The 18972-nt window shown below is 36.5% G+C and overlaps 1 protein-coding gene and 1 pseudogene across 1 annotated transcript; one reads left to right on the forward strand and one right to left on the reverse strand.

Annotated features, from left to right (window-relative positions):
• Positions 1–1568: 1568 nt before the first annotated feature.
• Positions 1569–12410, reverse strand: LOC105277785 (tumor necrosis factor receptor superfamily member 4). Its single transcript, XM_011336407.3, has 2 exons — positions 12027–12410; positions 1569–4663 (listed from the first exon to the last, which is right to left on the reverse strand). Exons 1-2 carry the CDS (start codon positions 12102–12104, stop codon positions 4190–4192), a joined length of 552 nt encoding a protein of 183 aa, XP_011334709.1. The 5' UTR covers positions 12105–12410; the 3' UTR covers positions 1569–4189.
• Positions 12411–15192: 2782 nt separating this feature from the next.
• Positions 15193–17766, forward strand: LOC113561417 (annotated as a pseudogene).
• Positions 17767–18972: the final 1206 nt, after the last annotated feature.

Here is an 18972-nt window from a genome sequence, read left to right on the forward strand (position 1 = left end):
AATATGCAACCGAATTATTCGTGATTATTCGGATACCTCGAATAGTACCACTCATGTTCAATTTGTTGTTACGCCTATTATATAGAATTTATCGTTATTTGGCGAGTAATCGGGTGTCTGCGCGAAGCCGCATGAAGTAACGTAATGCGAAACACCTTGTATCCTTTACCGTTCTGTACTTCGCACCAGCGTCACGGAAAACGTATATTAATTTTGTTCATTCGGGATTCGTATTATTTGCTCTGATCATCGAGATATTTTCCTTATCCGAATCCGCGAACGTGATAGCCTTAAGAATGCTCTCTCTCTAATCGCGAGAGAGAGCAAGGAGAACGTCTGCCGTTCTGTGACGGAATCCTTTCACATTGTCTCTTTTCTTTATTGCGGTCTAATTGTACAGATTTAATGTAAGATCCCGTCAGGCTGACTCGATCGCGGGTCAATTGCTAAGACGGTTGACGAGCGCGAAAGGAAGCTGATCATCCGCGAAGGACGATTTTGGGCTACGAGCTGTCTCACTCGCAATGGCACATTACGAATGAGTGTATTATATCGTGGTAATATCGATAATATCATGGTAAATCCTTTCTCTTTTCTCTCCTTTTTCCCTTTTTGTAATTATCGATGCTAGTTGTATTTATTTCTTCGTGTAGCATATAGATGGGTGTTGTCGCGCGTTACTCTCAGTCGTCGTAGCTTTGAGCTACGAATTAAATTAAAATTGATGGGCATACATTGGACTTGATCTCCAGCCGAGATTGATGATCGCTCTCGACACTCTTGATGCTTACATGCAGTGTGTCTCGTCAGCGGATTTCGTTCCGACTACATACATGATACACCACACGAATGCTCTATCTTATATTTTTTTTAATTAAACGTTTGCATTTCAAGTTGTGATGTTTTTCGCATCTTGAGATATGAGGAGTCTCAGGAAAGTCTAAAAAATATGTAATTTCTCAAAAAAAAAAAATCTTTACGCGAAACAGTTTTTGCTGTTCTAATGCATGCATTTCTTCTCATCTCCCTCTCTCTCTCTCTCTCTCTTTCTCTTTCTCGAATAAATCGCATGTAAGCGTTTAGAATCACCAGTTTATTTTGTATTTCGTTTAGTTGTGCATGCATATGTATGTTTGAAAGAGACGTCATTGATTCATGTCATAAAACAATATATACACACCTATTATCTCTCTCGTACAAAATATGGTGCCTACTTTGCCTGAAACTCTTGATTCTTTCATCGATTGTCTCGACAATCTTTTTACGGTTTATTCGGACGCGTCTGATCTTTCGCTTTGTTTCACCCGAGCGGGGTGAATTCCAAGATTCCAAGTTGCTGCGAGGTGTGCCAAACGTTGATTCGTTGTGACACGAAATTTATGTGTTGTAACATGAAAGTACACGCAATCGTATGGGGTCCACAGTCCGTTAGAGAAATACGTTCTTATATTTGCAGTTTGTTGAGCGCGTGATTTTTGAGTGTTAAATCGTCGAGGTGAATCTACCTTACGCGAAACTGCATCATACGACGAGGAGTCAGAATAGTACGACAAATAAAGCGACAACAGTTGTTCAAACAGTGTTTCTTTTATTATCGCATATTTACAATGACTTATACAGATATACGTTGTATGGTACTACGATAAATTAATAATACTATTTGATATACACGTTTTGTAGCGCCAAGATTCGCCGTTGGCTGATCTCGTCCGTTTAACCATGTGCAATTTTGGCGTTTACACACGAGCATATATAGTCATGCATGTACATGCTTGTTCGACAGTGGAATTGTGAAGTATCAACTCACAGTTCCAAGATACGTCAAGTCATACTTCACCCAAAATGTTTAGTTGCATAGTAGACATGATCAGCATTAATGTATATACGCTTCTCAGTCTCTTATCTCACATTAACGATAAATCTCTGTTAATAGATCTGACAAATATATAACGGCGCATTTTAAACAAATGCTTTATTTATTATAAGAACAGTTCGCGCTTGTTGAACGATATCAGTTAAATCGAATCAAATAATGTAATAATATGCATAACACCACTCACTTGGAAAGTAGTGATGCGACACGAAGGCCTCTAATCATCATTCGAGTATTCTTCACGATATCAGACAATATCTTAGAGAAAGAGTTGTGTAAATTATTCTGTTAACATATATAATATATATATATATATATGCAGAGTTTAGACTCTAAGCCATGTTGGCTTGTAATCTCATATGTAGTATTATAGCGCTAAATATATCTCTTCTAGCTTGAGAATGTCGATATTATAACAAAAAAGATATAAAATATTAAAATCGAACAAACACGTTCAGTGTTAACAGTGTTAAATGGACACTGGGAATACAAGTCATTTTAGGCACATTAAACAATCGACAGGCGTACAATTCGACATAAAAGCGTCGAATTCCTTTTCTATTTATCCTACCGACATATGACGAATTTAATGATAATTAATTTATATAACATCAAGATATTAATATTGAGATCCGAGCATATTAACGACATCAGCATATTAAGTATATAAAAGTCAAATACATAAAAGAAGATTGCGTACGAGTTTAGAAATATTCATTTTCATCATGTTCGACAGAACATATCCTGTGATAGTCTTCTTTTAGTTTAGACCTACTTTTATATTAATTTTGAATATCACCGGCTTTTTTACGAATCATCATAACTATGACAATATCTTCAAAAACCATGAAACTTAAAGAATAAAATAAAAACATATCGGTTTATATTTTTGATAAATGGGCCTAGCGTCCTCGTTTTGAAAGAAAATAATCAATGCCATAGGGATCTGAACGGTGTCAAGAGTCGATGCGGCATTATTTAGTGAAACCAAACGAGGACACGTGCCGATGTGCAACTTTCACCTCGAACGCATCGAATTTAACGTGATCGTCGATATTAGTCCGCCTTTTTTCTGGTTCGTTACACGTGTTAATGTTACAATTAGTTTTCCATATTTTGTTTGGAGCGAAAAAAAAGCCGCGCGCAATGGAATCATTTCAAAATTGAAAATTACGTACATTTCGAGCATAGATATTATACGTTATAAGCAAAACAATTCAAGGAGATCTTTGAATACTTATAATATCGCGCGAAATCATATATGTACTTACACCGTAAGACTGCGAGTGTGGTATACAAAATATGCATCGCATATAGAAAATCGAGCTACGTACAAATAATGTTATAACTGTATCAATCAACACAAACATCCGTTCGAATTTAGCAGTGCCGGTTGATGTTTGTATCTTTGGATCGCTTACGTACGCGAGCTGATATGATAGGTCAGAGTGTATCGAATTCGAAAACACGAACATTAATTAAAATGCTCTTTGAGAAAGAAAAATAACAGTTCATGATTGTACTTCAATAACATAATCTTGTTATTTGTCGTTATGTTACCCATCGCGCTAATTCCGAATAGAACCTGAATTTACGTGACCAGGTGGATTAGTTACATTATCAATTATCAGTTATCATAATAACAATGATCTCAATCTGACAATATAATCGATATGTATCGATATATATTGATATATTACGTTATGATAATCGGATACATGTTAAAACATGTACCGTGGAGATTTTCGTAAAACTATTACATCGCGAGATTTTCGAATTCTAAGATTGTATACAGAAATCTTGACCTATGATCCTACGAGTGATTTGTAGTGCCCGCGAATAACGATCGCTGAACATTGTACCTACGTATAATACAAATCTAAGTGTTAAAAAATGTAATGACTGTCTACTCATACGCAAGAAAGTAAAGAGGATTCTTGCTTATACGTTAATGTATTTGTGGCAGGAGTAGAACGTCTTCTACGGATGATCCTTTGTAACGGACGAATGAGATGAAAGGAATAAATTACGAATGTTGTATCAGCAACATCACACGTTATTCCTCCGTTAGTCCTTAAGCACTAATTGACTAGTGATCGATTACATGCACCGCATGTACGCATTGTTCATTCGATCCTATTACGGATCTGTCGAATCTTTTAGATCTCGCGCTCACGAGAAGACAGAGTCCTTAATTTTGAAAAAGAAAGGACTGATACCATCTCGTATCTCTATCTCCAGTCGTGTCTTGAAGGACGAAAAGAGTATCATCTTCTAGCACCTTCGATAATTGAGGCTGATGCGTAATCCGGACGATTAGATTCTCCGTGGATCATCCGATTGTGCGGCTGACTTGTCCCTCAGCACAGCTTCCACGTCCTCTTGGAGGATCCGTTCCCTGTCGTTCACCTGGAACCGGTAAGCCGGCTCGTTCACCAGGACGCTCTCCTCGGCGGTGTTACGTGCGTCCTCGGGCGCGAGGAAGAACCTCGCGCGGCCCTCACACTTGCGTTGGTAGTCAGGATTGTCCGGTGCTGGACGGTGGCAGGAATCGCATACGGTGTCGGAACGCGGGGTGCACGGATGCGCCTCGTACAAGCCCGGGCCGCATCTGGCGCAGTTCCAGCAGGGTTGAGTGTTATGATGCGGGCTGTACGTGCCGGCAGGACACTTTCCGCACTCGGTGTCACGGCCGCGAGAACACCGGCTAATCACGCCCCAGCCTGGACCGCATCTGCTGCAGTGCGAGCCATCACGATGGTGCCTGATGTGAGGCCTGCCGTCGCCCGCCTGGAATCGTAAAGAGCGGCAGATGGTTAGTACCAGGGCACGACTCAAACTGGCATGGGACCGGCTAACGATCCTGTACGTGTTGTGATCTTCGCGATCGAATTCACGCAGCGATTCGAAATTGAAAGCACGCCGGTCACGCGATCGGTCGCGAATCATTCGCGAGTGGAGCCGAATAATATACTGCACACTTAACTTGATAAATGAATTCTTTACAAGTTTTTTTACGTACTCTAGGAAAGAATTCTTTACAAGTTGTTTTATGTACTCTGAGAAATCTGTTATTATTTTATGTGATAAGATTATAATATAGACCTATAATTAATAAAAAGCACATGATGCTTTCCAAGATATCTTCTTAAATATCTGAGTAAGAACTGAACGACACACATGAAATAAAGCTGAACAACCGATCCATGAGACTCTATAATTATTGTTTAATTTGGCGTAATTGGTAGGGGCTACCGCTGACAAGGAAGATAATTATGGTAGTCAACGACTGTGTGGTTAATTCGTTCTTGTATCTTGTATATTAATTGTCTTCTACAACGATTTTACGCGCTGATATTTCAACCGCAGTATAAAAAGTCATTCTAAGAATTATCTATTTTACAAGTAAATTGTAACAGCGAATAGACTGTATTGGAATTGAAACGGAACTGCTAATCAGCCTTCCGGACATCGTCCTCCTACCCTTCTAATCTAAAATGCAGGTTCAACCGTCCGACAACAGGTGCACAAGGAAGGCGGCCACCTGACCGCGAGAGAACACCTTGCGCCTTTCTTCCGCCTACCTCGGCCAGATCGAAACGCGATATATACGAGCCTCCGTATTCTCTCACGCATAAAACGTTGCCCTTAATACGTTACCCGCCGTACTTTCGCCGACTAATTTTTCCAACTTAAACGAAATCTCAAATGAAAGCATAAAACTCTCTCTTCTTACAAAATTTTTTAGATGCTAAGGTCGTTGACATACTCAATTTGCGATTTGATTTACATCTAACAACAATCGTAAAAATATGTAATAGTTTTAGAGAAATTATTATTAATAGAAACATATTTCATATAAATTTATTTAATTTATGAATTCACATAAAATCGATCTGCTGAGTAAATCGATAACATCAGATGGCTCGAAATTGCATGGTCAAATCTGGATTATTTTGAATTTGTGTTACTTTGGTATGCAGTACTTTGGACAATAAAACTCCACTTATAACGAAATTTTGAAGAGACGTTCTAAAAGTACTAATTTAATAAGTTCTTGTCCGTATTATTCAAGATAGATTCTGTGGCTTACAGTTAATATAAGTAAAAAAAGAAGGGAATGAAAGCGATCCCTTTCCCAACAACTGTTGGCAGCTGCTTCGTGCGGCACGCGCCAACGGTCACCACGCATCACGCGAGTCGTTAGCACCGGGCCTTAATTCGAAACCCTTCACCTTGCCTTTTCTCTTCTGTGTGCACACGCCGCCGTCATTCGGTCGCCTGACCAGTTATCGAGTTTCTCTCTCGTGCACAACGTAAATTACACAATTTTTAATCTTACTCTGAATGCCATATTTGCGATTTTTCCAAAAATAGATTTGATGAAAAGCTTTGGACTCTGAAGAAATCTTATTATTTTCAGTCTGTCTTCTATAAATTATTATAGTATCCTTTATTTCATATATTAGGTGTTTGCAAAAGTTTTTTTTCGTATGATCATTTTTATTTATTAATAACGAGTAAATGACATGTAATATTTTAATCAAAGGGACCGTTACTATCAATAACCTTTTATTATCTTTCGGGCAATAGTTTGATTCCGCATCGATAAAATGACTTATCTTTTTAGGCAATTCATTCATCTAGCTGTGATTCATCTTACGAATTTTTGCAAATATCTAAACATTTATTCGTCGTGATTAATAACGATCCAAAGTTGTTTCCAAAAGAAACGAACGTTATTGTTATATATTACTTGCCAAGAATCCAATTGTATTGGATGCCTATCATCTCGGAGCTGTAACACGACCATCGTTCACACGTAAGGATGCCTGCTGTCAATTTACGGCTGCGACGAGTTCAGTTAATAAAGGGCTACGACCCTTCACAGTCGACAGTAATTCTATTGAATTAACGTACTGCATACTAAATGATAACAATTATATTCCACAGAACTGATCTGACTGAAATTAATCAAAACGTGAACGGAAACACAAAAGAAGACTGATATAAATTAGAATTTGTTCTCCAGGCAACCTAAGGCTTTTTTTGTCTCGACAGAATCTTAAAGCGCGCCGATGGCATTAAAAAATTGCATTCAGCGCACCAAAGTGAATTATGATCCGAGCGAGGACGTTCGACGTTAAATTTGCGGCGAGAAATACCTCGAATAGGGCATCGTCGAGCAGGAAACATCGATCTCCGGAGCTTCTGCGAAGGAACGCTCGCAAAACGGGAGGCACGTCACATTCCTCGACGAAGATGTATACCCTCGGCCGCCGCAGCAGCAATCGGGAAGACACGGCGATTTTGCCCGGGCAGGATTTATCGATCAGTAGAAAAAGCTCTCGTTCGCATAGAAGCCTTCCCGCACCCGGGACGATCCGACATCATTGCCCGGAGCGTCGACGTCACGGTCGAGCAATGCGAAGGGCTAGGATTCGAGCCACATTGGAAACACCCTTCAGCAATTTCCATTCCTTTTCCCTCCCTCCCTCCCTCTCTCTTTCTGGTTCTTCGTTGACTGCGATCGTAAAAGCGGCGATGATGCGCCGTGAAAACGCGAGTTTCGTAAACCTCGAAATATTCGCAGCACACCGATGTCGTCGGAGACTCCTCAGAGTTTCCACTCCGCAAGGGTTCGAGGAATTCGGTTGTGCGTCCTGAAACATCTCTGTTATTTTTGGTACTTCGGAGAGAATTCAATCCGATCAATCGATGAAAAATCGCGGGCGGCGTCCGCAAACGATCCGTAACGATCCGATGACGGAAATAACGTCGCGTTCATAGTGTGACGAGTATGAATAGGAACTTCCGGTACCAACAAACGCAACGGAAGCGGTAATTGCTGCCCCTTTTGTGTTCTATTGTCGCTTTTCCGTTTTTTATGACCGTACATCGGCGTCGATAAATTTCAACGGGCATCAACTGCATGCGCGTGCGATGTAAAACTGTCGTGCGGTTTGATAATTGTCCGGACGATTTTTCTTTTCTTTGTTTCGATTCATGCAAATTGGATAACTAGATTTTATTGTAAACACTTGATTGATTTGACAAGGCGGCACGAGAAACAAAATCGCCGTGAATCAACGTCCAGAAACGGTTTTGAAAGTCGTTTCCGCTTAACTTGTTTGTGATTATTGATGATTAAAGCACTCCGTTGTTACTCCACGACCATGAAAATAATTAGCAATAATATACGAAGAACAGAACTTTGACATGTGTATGAGTTATGTTGGGAAAGAATGATTGAAGAAACTCGCGTGAAGTCGCGACGGGGCTGAATTTTTATGGTGCCCGAGGTTCATGGTTTCACCTGAGGGAAACGCGGAGAACGTGGCCCACTTCCATTTGTCAGCGGAAGAGGCGGATGCTTTGCGCACGAGAGAAAAATTGCAGTAATTTCCAAGCCGAATGGAGACACGTTCCAAACATTATTATAAAATAAGATGCCTTAAGTCTGTGGCGTTGACCATACGACGGATTGAATCTTTCCAATCTATATGCTATCGATATATCAATCACACAATATTGAGTTGTAACATACATATATTTGTTCTGTTTTTTTAGTTTTTTTAATAATATGGGTAGTTGTAAATATATTCGTTATTAAACTAAACAAACGAGACGAATATATCTTACAATATTTCTTAAATCTCCAAAAAAGATATTTCTCAGATCTAGCAAGATGAGTAAGAGGAGAAAGACTAAGGCTAATAATACTAATACTAATACTAATAATACTAATAAAATAATAAATCACAAGAAGATCTCAGTCAATTGGACTCGTTATCCGAAAAGTTTGGAATACGTAAATAGCGGATGCATATGCAGTTTCCAGGTTCAAAATTCCGAGACAGAGTAGGGGCAATCTAAAGTGTTCCGAGTCTCATTAAATTCATCAAATTAACATTTTCATGCATTGTTTCCGGCAGGAAACTTTCAACGAGTTCGGGCGAACCGCAAGGCCTCGAAATATTCGGAGGAAGAGGAGGGTGCCGCCAAAGTTGCAACAGGCAGCAACCCGCGGAGTCACGGCAGACTGAGTTCTTCCCCCATGTGTATGTGTATGTGTCTGTATGTGTGTGCCCGACTTCCTCGACCGAACACACCAGCCGGCTCCACTTCCCGGAGGAAGACACTGGGTTACCCCGAGGGTGAACCCGCAGCTGCAGCTGCCTCAGCAACCGCGATAATTATCTTCGGCCGCTACGCACCCTATTGTTCCACGAATACCCCGCCCTCCGCGTATTCCAGGTCGGATCGGGAAGGTTATCGTGCACCTGGGTAAGGAAGGTGTACCAGGTAAGAGCATACTCTTGTAACCGACTCAAAGTCACGACCAAGATGTTGCTAATACAAAATTGCAATCGAGATCAAAGCGGAGCAAATGATTTCGAAAATATCAAACGTTGGCATAAGTGTAACACGAAAGTCAGAACATAAAATTGCGACAATTGAGGGATTAATTCGACGTCGTGATAATTCTAAGGCAACTTCTTCGGCAAGACGGAACTTGAGGTCACAATTTCTCGGAGTTATTAATTTCTTCGCAGCGCAAAGTAACGAAACGGACCGACGAGATTGCGCTAATGAGGAGGCAGAGAGTACTGCACGAGAGGAAAAGCCGGAAGTGGAGGAAAGCAGAAGGGAAAAGCGGAACGAACAGCGACTGTCGCCAGCACTGCTCGTTAAACCGGCGAATGCGCGTACGTTCAGACGTAGTAGAGAGTGAGGCGATTGTAGCGTAAAGGAAACTATAGCCCTCTTACGATGCTAATGAGACGTCGTACCTTCGTTTTGCAACCACCGGCAACCATATAAACAAGAGAGTTTGCAATAATAGTAACGATATGCGTAAAATTCATAAAACTTATGTCAGGCTCGGCGTGATTAAGATTCTTAACAAAAATGCAGCAAAGTTGTTTTATCAATGAAAAATATTCTAATAAAATGGTAAAATAAATTGCACTAACAGAATTATTTAACTGTTTCACAGTATGTATTTACCAGGTTCAGAATTTTACAATTGTTAAAATAATAAAACTTTCACGAACAATATTCATTGCAATATTTACACAATTTTCGACATACCAAAAAGATAATAAAAATATATGGAACAGATATTTTATCAAAAACGCAATATTCCTTATTTATAAGATCTTCTCTTTGTGTTTATTATTTTAGTCTTTTTTCTATTAAAACTATTAAAACTAAAAGTTAAGTCAACGTATATTCGGAGAATTCATTCAACGTATATTCAAGAATTCGGAGAAATTTTCCCACGAAAGATAAAAAAGTGCACAATAAAGGATGAAAGAAATTTGAGAATATAAGCTCCACTTTTCAATCTTACCTTTATACAACTATTAATTAAATAAAAGATAACTTTGCGTTCCTTTGTGTTTGCACGACACACCGGCTGTTTACAAGCATGCCTTGTACACTTATGCGAGGGCGCAAGAAGGCGAAGGAGTCAGGGGCAATGAATAAGCATCGCGAAAATTACGCCGCAAGCGGAACCACCGTCTCCAGGTTCCCATGACATGCTAATGAGCCTCATAAAGCTCGAGGTACCCCAGTGAACCGAATAACCTGCTGACACATGGCGAATGTGCGTGCAATTGCGTGTGTGTATGTGTGTTGAGTGTGAATGTGTACATGTTGAACTGCAGTCGCACAAATACAATCGCAGCGCGCACGCGCGACCGTACACTATATTCGTTCAACTCTTTACATGCATGTATGAGTTTTTCGCGATGCAACACATCGCGAAATATGCAAATGGATGCAAACAGCTTCGCTGCAAAATTCAGCGCCAGTCGGGAACATTTGTCGCCGGCTGATCACTCCGATTGGTGTTTCGTGACTTAAATAAACTTGGATAATGAATTTTGATTAATCTAGAGAACCTCTCATACGAAAATTGGACGTTTAAATACATATAGCGTTTATTTTCTTAAATAAAACTATTGGATTTTAGATCCTAGAGCTATCTAGATTTTAGATAGAAATAAATATGAACGGAAATAAATAAGATATGTTTGATGATTGTTTTATTTACGTGATCTGATCTCTCCAGCTCTTAGAAATCGAGTTTGTTCACACATGCGCATTGTGCGGATGTCAGATTTTAACATTTCTGGTTCATCTCTCGCACGCAAGAGGTTTTCTCATCTTTATTTTTTCGTCACCCTGTCCATGCCCGCACATATTCTATCGTTACGAAAATACACCTCTCGCGTATGGGAACGATGTTATCCGTTCACGGCGATATTTCAGCCAAGCGAGTCGCGTCGCATCGTAATAATTTTCTTGTGGAATCGGTATCATTTTAGGATGCTGCATTTTTCACACGACGGACGTCGTTATCGCTCGTCTATTCTTCGTCATTGTTTATAAAAATGTTTAACTATAATAATAACTAATTCAGTGTCTCGTTTAATATATAACGTGACTTACCGTTCGCGTTATGTAAACCATCTATGGCTCAAACAATAGAATTCATAAAAATGTTTTCAATTTTGAAAAATGTACAGCACGCGATGTGGATAAATGTATTCCTGTTAGCGATGTTTATTATTAAAGGCTCTGGGAGCATAAAATATTTAATACTATTATCAATTCATCACGAATGACGTCGTGATGCCTCACGGGACATAGAATAAGCTAATGAGGCTGTTTACATTCGATAGTACGCGTACACTTGAGAACATGTAACATAAACATTTCGGAGGAAAGAAATGTAATTATTTTTAAAAATGTTCTTTAGGTAGAACATTGATTAATTAATTGATCTCAAGTATGAGAAAATTGGGTGTTATTGGAAAATTAAGTGGTTCCAGCGAATTGCTGCAATTGAACTTTTCCTTTCATCCTATTCCGATAGTAATAAAAGTTTATTGCTCGCGTATACCGAGAACTTTCATTTTTTATTATAGTGAGTTCGATGACTGGACTAGCCTGTCTTTTTTTAGAACTGATAGATTCTCCTGATTCTCCCAAATCAATAACAATAATTTATAATTCACAATAATATGCAATGATAGATATATTCAGATATCGTTGTACTGCTAAAATATTTTTCTTTAAGTAATAACGTCAAATATATTAATCTATCTCTCTAATAACTATTAAAAACACACACACGTACCTCAATAAATATAACTAATACACACGCGATGATAGCCAGCATCACGTGTCGATTGCTCAGTTCTCTGCGATTATCCATTATTCTTGATTACTCTTGATATCCTTACTTTCGCGTCGATTCTTTTGTCACTTCAACCGGAATCACTTTTTCTCTCTTAGGAATTACGTATTCATAATTTCCCTTGCATCGACGTGTGAAACGCGAACGAGGATTGCGCACCCCAATCTCAATCTCTGAACGTCGAAAATAAAATAAAATTTCGCAACGTCCGTGCTGATGAACTTGAAATCGAAACGATTTTATAGCACTTGGGGTAAAAGTGAAGTACTTTGATCGGCAGACTCGTTGGGTTGATCGCGGTGTTGCTTCAACGAAGGTTCAACGTGAATTGAAAGGGGAGTGCATCGGTGCAGCTGTTACTGGTGAACACGCGCTCGGTCACGTGGCTCATGGTGTCCTTCTCTTTCTCTTGTATAGCTTTTGATCAGGCGCACAACACCTGAATTTACATGGGTAAACCATTCTGCTATGCCAGATGCATAACTGTATAATGTATTTATTTATAAGGAAATATATATAGAAAAAAATTAATTGAGCGATACAACAAGAACAAATTGACAGCCAAGTTGATTTGTATTAATTAGTAATTCGACAATACGCTAATTAGCATTTTTTATGTAAATATAAGGAAGCCTAGAAAATGACATTCTAAGAATATAAAAATATGTTTAGACAAAATCATATTGACAGTTTTGTGAAGATATAAGATACTGTCAAATTGTTATTTTTAAATATTATCGGTACTATTAAATAATTAAATCATATTTTATAATTATATGATGTTTTATCTTAATAAAACTTTAATTGTAGTAAAATTAAAAAAATAATAATTCGGAGAAGAATAGTATTTATCATTATATTAGCGATTTCGTGAAATATATTTTGTGTCTGCGCACAAGGATAAGTACTTTAACGAAACATATCGATATCGAAAAGATAAAACCGTTGGTTCCAAAAATTAGTCCGATTCCTAAGAGATCAGCGCATTTATCTTAACTGTAGCAACAGCTGAACAAGTTCCGCGATGTTCCATCTCCGTTGTATACTTGAACGAATCAGTTTCTTTAAAGCAGGTTCTTTGAAGCAGGTGTTCGCTTCTTTTCATAATGCAAAAGGCACCATCATGGCGTCGTGCACAAATAATTACGAAATCGCTGAAAAAAATGCATATTTCATATGTAACAAATAGTGATAGATATATAGATTGAAGGAAAATGTTTCAAAATGAAACGCACATTTATACGCAAAAGTAAAATTATGATTATCGTTGCAAAACGTGACAAGAACTTTTTCATTTTTACATGAGGAAGTGACGAGATAATCTATTCGAGATTCTTGCTTGCAAACGCACAATTTCTTTTGCAGCAAACATATTCAAGAAATATAGAAATATATTGAGATAAAAGTATGATGAAACATCTAATCCAACCTTGATCCCACGTTCCGTAGAACAAGCGTTTCCCATACATAAATAACGCTTCGCCTGCACCTACACTATAATATATGGGTCCCATTACACTGTATTGTATCAACCACCTATTACACGAGCTATTTTCTCGTTGCTCGGTCTCGATAAGCCGGCAAGGACCGACGTGGAAGATGAGAGTGATTCATTATATCGATTGTCGACTCGCGCGGGATTTTTTTATATTATACGCGGAATATTAAAATCAAGAATGGAAGGTTACAATCAAGAATGTAAAGAAATTCAACCTTAGAAGGTAGAAAATTTACACAAAGAAACATGAAATGTCAACGTATTATGCTAATTTTTTGCTATCAATTTATTAATTCTTTAACATCGCATAGAACCAATTATATAATATTGCTAATGTTTAATATTCTAGAGGATATCCCAAGACATTCATCTATTAATAACATATTCTTTACATCACAAAGAGAAAAAACTCTAATACCATCTGTCGAGGCTATAATAATATAATTTTTATGATAAGCGTTTAAATTTGATCTGAAGAATTTTATCTTCAAATAATCTCAACAATATGCTATTAATAAGTGATGCATTAAGTTTGAGATATTATATGCAAGATATTCCACAATTACCAGAGAGATAATTTGACAGATCCTATAGAACATTCTATTATGAATATGCCTTCCCCTTTCCTTCTCTCTCTCATCCTCTCACGCTTCTTTCCTCTCTGTTATGTTTTTCAGATATTTCAGTAGTATTCCATGTGATATTTTTCATTAGAACATGTATTGCCAAAATGGGATACTTTTAGTTTACATTGACTGTAATTCATTGGTACATGTGATTTGAACATGAAATTTCAACAGACGCCACCTAATCAATAAGAATTAGGAAACTTGTTTCACTATAATTATTTTTACTTTCATACTTATGTTGTCAAAATTTAAGTAATATCGATCATAAACATAGTGCTCAAATAAGGTGACTGTCAAGTATCATATGTTCAGGGTAAGCTATTAAAATCTATAGATACATTCTTCTCTGAAAATACAAGAAATAATGAAAAGAGCAGATACTAAGATTAAATTGTTTTGAAGGAAACATCAGATACTGTAAGTGTTTATTTTAAGAATGGAGATCTCTTTTGGAGAGTGATGTTTTTGACTATGAATCGAATTATATAACATTTAAGTTAAAAGTGCACACAACAATTACTAAAATCTATAACACAAAACAAGGCTTAAAACCTTATTTTTGTCCAAGTTTCCAAGTTTTAATAAAAGAAGACTCTAAATCAAATTATATTATTCATTTCCGCATTTAAAGCAAAAGAACTTAACTCATAAGAAATTGTTACATTAACATAAATTTGCATCTTTAAACGATTATGTTCACCTTTACACGATTCTATTCAATTATATATGACTATTATTTTACACTCTTGTAGAAAACTTAAGTTTGAAAAAATAGCTGGCATCAACATGAAAAAATCATTGATAAAACGAGTTTGTTTTAAACACTACTAATTGTAAGTATATAAAGCACACATCTAGAATATACATGAAGCAATTATCATTCCTTTTAAATGATTCGATAGACTGGTCAAAGTATAATATATTAGATTGGTGGGGAGAAATTATATAAGTACAATCCGAGCTTCGCAATTTTATCGACATAAACAAATCGCAGAGTCGCAGAGTCGCAGAGTCGCAGTACTACGCAGTATCTTCGCATCGTCTGCAAAGAAAGCGTTTACATAAAATATGGTAGCTTTTAATAACACGTTAAGTGACTGTGTTCAAAATTCCAAGGATAGTCTGAGTAATTCCTATGAATATGAAAATGTCGTAACATTCAAGAGTAGATTTGATCGAAAATTATTTCCGGAAGATTTCGACGTATGGACTGTGCACAAACAATACACCTGGATTAACAAGAATCTCATCAAATTCTTTCCAAATGTGCCACAAAGTTTACTCAATTACATTCCAGCTGCCTTTAAACAGCCAGATTTTGATCGATCACCAGTGGAAATACCCGAATGGCTGGACATGGAAAAGTATAGTAGAGGACAAAAATTTGTGCGTGAGAATTGGGCCTCAATTATGCTTTCGTCATTAATGGGCATTATCTGTTCCTATTCTTTCGATGATGTTCTAAAACCACTTATCATAACGAGACAGTCTGATACGCCATATTTAGGATTCATAAGGTACTTTTTCTCTATATACTATATGGCTTGCGATCAAATCCTGATGAAAAAATAACTGAAATCTTGTGGTATTGATAGTGATTTGATTGATTTAACTATCTTTATGTTGTCAATACTATAACAAAGATCTGTTTCAAATACACTTGAAACATTCAAAGAAAAAATATATGTGTGAGACATTTCTATTTCATTCAGTTTCTATTCTTATTCAACTTTGCTACGAATGTACCATGACTTACATGACACTATTTGACATGACTTATTTTATTAACACCAATAATAATTAATTTGTTGTATTATTTTTAACTAATACTTTCATATAAAAAACGCTCATAAATATTCATCATATATATCTTTTGCAGTAAGATAATGAGTTTTCACTTTCACGCAACTATTATAAAAATTATAATTTAAGTTAAAAATTATCTACATCCTAAAAATGATTAAAATTGTTATTAGTATTTACTATACTAGTATAGTAAAAATATAGTATATAAAAATTATTAATATAATATAATTCTATTATTAGTATAGTATAGTTCTAGTAGATAGAATATAAGATAAAGTACATATAAAATGTTGTATTTTTTCAGACTTTTGCATAATGTCTTTATATGTAAACATTACAATAAATATATCTATACATGCACATGTTCTAAACAAAATAAATCAGCGAAATAATCTAACAATTTTTAAAACAATTAATAATTTGCAAGATACCTATCGACTATACAACGACTATTCAACTGGTATAACGGTCAGCCTTGGGTTCAAGAAACAGCGGCATACAAAGATATGCAATATACACGTAGAATGCATTTAATGATAAGGAAAAAGTTGTGTCAACTCAATAATGAACAAATCAATAATGCGTCAAAAATTGCGAAACCATGGTGCCCGGATCGTGAACTACTTTTAAAAGATTTTACCACACTTGCCCACTTGGAGAATTCGGACAGCGTCCTTATACTATGTTCCATGATTCACCAAATAGACCAAAACCGGTATAAATAATGCAGATATGACAAGTATCCAGTGCAACTTTCTGGGATTGCTGTTTTATATCCGACAATTATCGGAATTCATAATGCGACCGATGAAGATCTAGACGCCTTTTGTCACATGTGGAGATGTTATGGATATTTTCTTGGAATAGCAGATGAGTAAGAAAAATAAAACATATACATAATTAAAGATGATATTAAAATATTAACTCAACTTGTGATCATATTTGTGTAATTCGTCAGGTATAACTTTTGCCGTGGCAGTTTCGAAGAAATAAAACAACGGACGCAAAATTTTTATCAATGTTGGATAATACCTAATCTAAGGGATATTACACCTGAATGGGAACACATGACGAGATGTATAATTGAATCCATGAATTATTATTCTTTAATGTGCATGTCATGTAAAACAATAATATTATTGACTACAGATATACTGAATTTAAGTATGTCGCATTTACATGGATCACTCAGTTATCTGGAGTGGATTGCTTATAAGAGTTGGACGTGAGTAAGCCCGTAACATTTGTTAATGCAATATTGGTTTTCTAATTAATTTTACGTGTCGATTCTACCAAATAATCTACTTCAAAATATGTGTATCCTACACTTTATTATTCCAATAATTGCAGGTTTATAATGCATTACGCCATGAGATTTTCAAGCCTTCGAATACTATTTAATAAAATGATGCAAAACATGTTTGAGGAAGCGGCCAACTTTACTCCAGAAAAACATGAAGAGCTACAAAAGAGATCAGAAAAACAATTATCGAATTTTTCTATTGTAGATTAAAGGAAAACATGATTATATAAAAAGAATTTATTCTATTTATAATTCGCAAAACATTTCAGTTCAGTTATATAGTTATTACACACATAATTTAAATTTTATTTGAATTTATATCTTTCCTATATTTTTATATCCATATAATTTAGTTACATTAGATATATTTACTCAAAATTTCTATATGTTTAATATTATATAATAACATTTTCGTTTATGATAATATATTGGGTTGGCCAAAAAGTAATTGCGTTTTTTTCCAATAGATGGACATACATGTCTTGAAATGTAACTAACTTCATTCTAAACCGCAAATTCATTATGTAGGTTAACAACTCACAGTTCAAGCTTGTTTTAGAAAAAGAAAGTACACGATTTCGTTAACAATTGTTTGTTTGTCGTCGATTTCAAAATGGAAAATCAAAAAGAACATTTTCGTCATATTTTGTTTTATTACTTCCGAAAAGGGAAAAACGCTGTGCAAGCTCATAAAAAGTTATCTGATGTATATGGCGAAGATGCTTTAAAACTGCGGCAGTGTCAAAATTGGTTTACTAAATTTCGATCTGGAGATTTTAATGTGAAAGATGCACCACGCTCAGGAAGGCCAATCGAAATTGATGATGACAAAATAAAGGCACTGATCGATTCCAATCGGCGTTTAACGACACGAGAGATTGCTGAGAATCTTAACATATCGAAATCGAGTGTTGAAAACCATTTAAAACGACTTGGATACATTAGTAAGCTCGATATTTTGGTACGACATGAGCTCAAAGAAATTCATCTCACTAAGCGTATTGACATCTGCAATTCTCTTTTGAAACGTGAGGAAAATGATCGATTTTTGAAACGTATGATAACAGGCGACGAAAAATGGATCGTCTACAACAACATCAAACGAAAAAGATCGTGGAGCAAGCGTGATGAACCTGCTCAAAGCACTTCAAAAGCAGATATTCACCAAAGAAAGATTATACTGTCAGTCTGGTGGGACTTTAAAGGTATTGTGTATTTTGAGCTGCTTGCAAGGAATCAAACCATTAATTCAGACGTATACTGTCGTCAACTAGATAAATTAAATAATGCCATCAAACAGAAACATCCAGAATTGGTGAATCGCAAAGGTGTTGTGTTTCACCATGATAACGCTAGACCACATACAAGTTTGGTCACTCGTCAAAAATTGTTACAGCTTGGATGGGATGTGTTACCACATCCACCATATTCGCCAGACCTGGCACCATCAGATTACCATTTGTTTCGTTCTTTGCAAAACGCCTTGAATGGTAAAACCTTTACTGCTGATGAGGATATCAAATCGTTGTTGGAATTGTTTTTTGCTGAAAAAGATAAGAACTTTTTTGAGCGCGGAATCATGAAGTTGCCTGAAAAGGGCAAAAGATAATCAAACAAAATGGACAATATATTGTTTAATAAAGTTTTTGT

This window comes from Ooceraea biroi, chromosome 1, assembly GCF_003672135.1.
Source record: "Ooceraea biroi isolate clonal line C1 chromosome 1, Obir_v5.4, whole genome shotgun sequence".
Classification (NCBI taxonomy): domain Eukaryota; kingdom Metazoa; phylum Arthropoda; class Insecta; order Hymenoptera; family Formicidae; genus Ooceraea; species Ooceraea biroi.

Coding starts and splice junctions, on each gene's coding strand:
- LOC105277785 (XM_011336407.3), bottom strand. CDS start 12,104: ATGGATAATCGCAGAGAACTGAGCAATCGACACGTGATGCTGGCTATC. Junction 4,664..12,026: donor TATTAGTTATATTTATTGAG/GTACGTGTGTGT, acceptor TTACGATTCCAG/GCGGGCGACGGCAGGCCTCA.